The sequence below is a fragment of the Copadichromis virginalis genome, linkage group LG23, assembly GCF_057382275.1.
Source record: "Copadichromis virginalis isolate Kocher_CV1m ecotype Utaka linkage group LG23, C_Virginalis_male_GT1.1, whole genome shotgun sequence".
Classification (NCBI taxonomy): domain Eukaryota; kingdom Metazoa; phylum Chordata; class Actinopteri; order Cichliformes; family Cichlidae; genus Copadichromis; species Copadichromis virginalis.
In genome coordinates, this window is record NC_140639.1 from 32,051,142 (window position 1) to 32,057,534 (window position 6,393).

At 39.6% G+C, this 6,393-nt stretch overlaps 1 protein-coding gene across 1 annotated transcript; it reads right to left on the reverse strand.

Moving 5' to 3' along the window:
• Nucleotides 1-2,798: 2,798 nt before the first annotated feature.
• snrpg (small nuclear ribonucleoprotein polypeptide G) lies at nucleotides 2,799-6,393 on the reverse strand. Its single transcript, XM_085449191.1, has 4 exons — nucleotides 6,261-6,393; nucleotides 6,065-6,087; nucleotides 5,261-5,385; nucleotides 2,799-3,080 (listed from the first exon to the last, which is right to left on the reverse strand). Exons 1-4 carry the CDS (start codon nucleotides 6,290-6,292, stop codon nucleotides 3,030-3,032), a joined length of 231 nt encoding a protein of 76 aa, XP_085305317.1. The 5' UTR covers nucleotides 6,293-6,393; the 3' UTR covers nucleotides 2,799-3,029.

The following is a 6,393-nucleotide window of genomic DNA, read 5'->3' on the forward strand; positions in this document are numbered from 1 at the left end:
GGGAAGTCAGTCGTCCGGAGTGCGCCCCCTGTCGACCCGCCGTCAGCATTTGCGCATTATGATTACAAATGCACACAGCACTCAAACACACCGGAACTGAAACCTGAGTGAGAATTCCTCTCCGGCTTCAGGCCAGAAGAAAAAAACTTTTTGAAGTCATATTTAGGAATAAGGTCAGCAAAACTGTCTTTACCAGGTTTTTCTAGATGCAGATTTTATGTGCTGCTGACATATAAAGGACAACAGTATCCAGAGGCATTTGTTGGCTGCTGCAGTCTGGGAGACATGCTACTGAAAAGGAATGACATTGCTGTTTTTGTTTTTGTGTATGTAGATACAACCTGTTGGCAGTAAAACCTTTATTTCGGTCATGTCCTGCATTAAAAACATATCTAAAACAATACACACACTTTATATATTTGTGATCACTTACTGCTTTTTCTAAATATAAGAATTGCATTAGGATAAGACAGGTTTAGTCATTTATTTGTGTAGTCTTTAGTAGTTCTCTTAAAGACAATGTTGGCTGCTTTTTTATGGGCTCAAAATGTGGTCATAAATATTTTGTACTTGTAAAAAAGATTTGTATGTGTAAAAAAGATTTGTGTGTGCGTAAAAAAGATTTGTATGTGTAAAAAGAATTTGTGTGTGCGTAAAAAAGATTTGTATGTGTAAAAAAGATTTGTATGTGTAAAAAGAATTTGTGTGTGCATAAAAAAGATTTGTATGTGTAAAAAAGATTTGTGTGTGCGTAAAAAAGATTTGTGTGTGCGTAAAAAAGATTTGTATGTGTAAAAAAGATTTGTGTGTGGACTTAGAAAAAAAAACCCCTGCAAGTTACAAGTACGGATTTTTGACCCTATTTTTCTACCCTTCATCTGATTGGTCAATGTCATGTCAATCACAAATGTAATAATCCAATCAGAGAACAGATGGGTTTGGCTGTCGGAGGGGCGCTTTTTTGAACTGCAAGTCCTTGAAGGGTGATACCGTTTGTATCCGATAGCAGCTAGGTCCCCAAACTTTCAGTAGCTGTTGAAAGGAAAAAGTTGTGGTATATCAGTGGTTAGAAATAACATTATTACTTTAGGATTAGTTTAACACAAAGTCAGGGCTGACCCAGCACCATTGCTGTGAGTCACAGTGCGCAGCATAAAAGTCCTTTCACATCGGATGCAGGATACGCTGCTAATGCTAACTGCTAACTAAAAGCAAAGGATCCAGAATTTGTTACGCTGGCTGCTGGGCTCTATGGGTTTTTGCAGCAGCTCTACCTGTACTAGATGCACCTGCTCCTTGTCTTTTCTATCTCTGACTTTATGTCCTCTACAAGAGTTTGTTTTTTTTGCTAGTTCTTCAAATGTTCAATAAAAACATGTATGCTAATTCATAACGAAGAAAGCTTTGTAATGAAGACTGTCATTTCCAAAACACTGCCCGCCCCCACCCCGCGGTCCGCAGCGCTGTTGAAAAGGCTGTGGAAGTCCCTGTATTAAACACGTAGACCTGTGACATAAAAATCACCAAACTCGGACTACCACAGACTGTTTTCCTTCGTGGTGATGAAGGAAAACGCTGGGTTGGCATGTAAAAGGGCATTTATTCCCTTCAAAGACCTGCAGTTAAAAAAAAGCGCCCCTCGACAGCCAAACCCATCTGTTCTCTGATTGGATTGTTACATTTGTGATTGACATGACATTGACCAATCAGATGAAGGGAAGAAAAATAGGGTCAAAAATCCGTACTTGTAACTTGCAGGGTTTTTTTTTCTAAGTCCACACACAAATCTTTTTTACACATACAAATCTTTTTTACAAGTACAAAATATTTATGACCACATTTTGAGCCCATACCTTTTTGTCCCATTCTCTGTCAACATGATCCCACACTGCTTCACTAATGTTGGCTGAGCTCTGGGGACACCAAACCATGACTGACTGATCAAATTTCACTCACTTCACATGGCCTGTTGCCACTGATTTTCAAGCCACTTCTAATGTCAAATCAGAATCCTTTAATAATCCCTAAGGAAATTATGTGAACACTCATACCTCAGCCTTTTCTGCCTGTTTGTCTTCCTTAAGGATGACTTGTTGACAGCCACTCTTCCACTCAGACCATTTCTGACGAGTCTTTGGTGAACAGTAGATGGGTCAGTAAAGGACCTGTGCCAGATCTCTGCTGGATTCTTCTTTTATTTCTTAAGGACATGACATTCAGATACTGTTTGGCTGCTGTAGCGCTTTAGGCCTGCCACTCCTTTAATCCTTCACTTGTTTGTTTTTCCCAAAAATTTTTAAGCACACACTTGACACAATCTTGGCTCAAATATTCAGTTAACAGCTCTTTGGGCATCACATCATTGGTGAACCCCCCACTCTTTTACATCTGTCAGGCTGCTATCTTTGTAGATTCTGAAGCAGCAGGAATAAATTACTTTTTTGTAAAAGGCAGTGACTAAGTGCATACCTAAATTCAACATGTATTTGGTTTTCTCCTTCTTTTGAAAATAGGCAGGTATAAATGAGCTCAGCAGCAGCCAATCTCCAAAGAAAAACTTTTAGCTTCCGAAGGCCCAGAGAATCACTTAAAATTTCTAAGAAGATCTGTCTCTTAGCGGGGAGAATATGAAGAAATAAGGGTGTTCCACAGTATTTTATATCGGTCCAGCTGGACTCTTATCATCATATTTAGTGTGCAGCTTCCTCTGCCTGTTGCTATAGTAACATGTTGACAGTAACAGAACAATAACTTGTTGTATTGTGGTAATGTGATATAAACTGAATGCAGAAAACCAATTACAAAGAAAACTGATTTATTCACAAGATCACACATTTCAAAAATCCAAACAAAAAGACTGTATCTATCATCTCACAATTCAAATACAAATGCTTTGTCTCCTTACTGAGGAGCCAGAAAGGGACAATAATGTAAAAAACAAACAAACAAACAAAAAAAAACCCCAACAAAAAAAACAAACAAAAAAAACAAAATGTAGGGATCATTTTCTTCAGGTGCCTCCTCCGCTCTCATACTCTCTCCAAGGCCTCCAGCATGATGATGCTGTTTCCCCTGATGACCTGTGAGAAACAACACCACACAGAGTAAACACACTACCATCATGACAAATGTCCTAAAGGTTTTAAATAAAGCACTGAGCTTTCCAAATCTAAACAGAATTTAGTATCTTATTCATAGAAGGTAAAGCAAACAGCTTTTCTTGACATTTTAAAGCCTAAATTATACTGAACAGCTGAGCACTCATTCCTGTTGTTTGTAGTTCATTGCCTGGGGAGAATGTGTACTTAGTGTAAAGTAAATCATCCACAGACACAGAGTCCACACAGTCACAAAAAGCAGGCAGGCACAAACTGCCCTAACCATCTCATGATGAAATTTATAACAGTGGGACCCGAGTATACCCTAGCGGACTTGCTGACGGTATAATTCCTGCTTCAAACCGAGTTAGGATGGTTTTGAAATGAATGAAAATGATTTCCTGGAGCAAACAGCAGCAGATGCAGGTATAACTAATAATGTATGGTATGTGAACACAATTCCACAAGTGTGCTATCGTGCAGTCCACCAAACAGTCCCAACAGCATGTCACTGGATATGGAAGACATATGTGTTGTTCAAATGCTCACAGGTTGACAAGTGGGCCAGAAACGGGGAGGGCGCGATTGTGGAGTTCGGCAGGAAAGGGTATGACACAAACATGAAAAGAAAAGTACAGACAGTGACTGCAGTGGACACTTTTCGTTGTTTTTGAACACACTGTTCACTTCACTTCACTCCCTCCAAGACATCTACAGGAAGCGGTGCCTGAGGAAAGCGGGGAGGATCATCAAGGACTCCAGTCACCCCAGCCATAAACTGTTCAGACTACTTCCATCAGGAAGGAGGTTCTGCAGCATCCGGTCCCGTACCAGCAGAATGAGAGACAGCTTCTTCCACCAGGCCATCAGACTGCTGAACACGTCATAGACACCTCACCTTCACTACTAGAACTTCAACATTATGCACTCCATACTGTACATTAATGCCACTGTTTTGCACATGTCTCAACTCTGTATATTTTTATATATTTTATTTATTGTTTACTCTATTTAATTTGTAAAATATGTGTATACACACACACACACACACGCACGTAGAAAAATATTTAGTATACACATCCAGAAATGCATATACTATTATATATTGTACATATATTTATTAGTTTCAGATGTAGCCATTCTTGTATTTTGCTTGTTTACATTATTGTATTTTGCACAACTCTGTTGCTTGTGAAGCTCGCACACAAGAATTTCACTCACATGTACTGTACCAATGTACCTGCACATGTGATGTGACAATAAAAGTGATTTGATTTGATCAACTCGTTGTACTGAGAACTTTATACTTCTCCAAGGCTGGCTGATGGAACAACGACAGCACATGCAAGTGTGGCCCACGCACAGGTTGTAATACATATTTGTGATACTCCATCAACAACAAACACTCTCTGCAGGCAGTCTGTGATTGCGCAGGAACTGCGTTCATGCTACTCCCACTCAAGAATAAAACAAGCATAACAATCTGACGTTGTTCAGGTCATGGTTAATGTTATCGGGGACATGCTAAATGTCTGTGAAATAAGGGCATAAAACTTGTTCCACCAGCTGAGCTAAAACCAAACCGTCAAGTACAACCAGGTTACAAAGGACGAAATACTAGTAGCACATGATATGCAACCAAAATGTATACAAATGACTCCACCAAGTCTCTTTGCACTCCATATGACAGGAAGAGCAAATGGTGGATGGAAATGACTAATATGATGGAAAAACAGGGCTTTAATCAGGTACAAAATATTTATTTTATTTTGTGATGATATCATGCAGATTTCAATTTGTACTGCTGCTGAAACAGAGTGTGCCAAAATGCAAAGGGTTCACGTGCAAATGAATATTGGCAATCCTGTTAATATACTACAGCTAAAGCTATCAAGAAAGATCGGGGTCTTAATGGGAGTGCTTTGCAGCATGTTCAGACCGTGGCAAATATGAAGTCTGACACCATTATAACCAGAACTCTCTCGTAAATAAGCAAGCTGTAGTTAAGAGGAGAGCAGACTGCTTGAAGATAACAATGCTGTGCTGTGCTTAAGCGCACAACTTTTCTTTGGTTGGATGCACAAACTAAAGAATGAACAGAAGGAATGGGTTAATGGCCTTTGGTGACAATACAGAAAATTAAGAAAGACAAAGGTACTGACCACCATGCCAATTGTGTTCTGCTGTCCTCCGGGGCCCATCTCCAGACAGTCATCCACCACCAGGTTCATAAAAGGGTCGAACCCCCGCAGGATGCCTTGCACATGTCTGCCTCCATTCAGCTTCACTGAAAGGAGAAAAAAATAAATCACTATGAGGAATTTTACAAACTGCTCAGTTCATTTATTTCTGAGACTGATCCATCTTTAAACTCAAAGTTTAGATTGTCCACATACTACCACGAATATTTACATACAGCAAAATAAGACATCCATATTTATGCTATCACATAACCTAACTTTTGAGTCCACATCTATGAAAGGTACTTGACTTACCCAGTGTGAGGAATGAACTTATTATTCCGAGGGTTACAACAAGCTTATTTTCCAACTTTTAAGACCATAAAGACATCTCACAATTATAGTATAGTGTCAATGAAAGACAGTAGGGGTTATAAGATCTGTGCAAGTTATACAATATATCAACATTTGTCCTAACCATCGCATTTCTAGCAGTACTTCCCAGCAACACAACACGCTGCGCGTATTAAAATAAATTCCCCCCCTCCCCATGTGTATTGCCTGCACTACATGTCTGCTCTTTGTTATGAGATCCTGAACAAACAGGGAGCAGAGGTCATCGAAGAAGGCTTTGTGAAGTGTACCAGATGAAAACGTAATTACTGAAATTATTCAATAACTTTACTTTGATATTTCATGCTGTTGCTCAAAAACAACGAAAGACAGGAACAGATTCACTTTTAACATTCCGGCTGCATTTGAATCTGTGCTTGGAGTCATACTCACATGAAAGCTTCTTGTCCATGAACCTGGAAAAGAAACCCATCAGCATCGGTTACATGGTCACAGTTTCTTCACAGGCATGTTAGCTAATGTTAGCTTGTGGCTATTACAAACAATGTACCAGATCTGCTATACAGGAAACAAGAAGCAGGTACAAAATAACCAGTGCGCGTTTATTTATCAAAGATCATTGACTTACTTCTTCAGCTCGGGTGGGTGTGCTTTACTCATTTTAGCTGTATTTTCTGGACGCCGAAGCACTCGTTCGCAATCTTTTCGTTTCACGAAACCGCGGAAGGAAAGCGTGCGCCGACAACCGGAACTTCATTGGT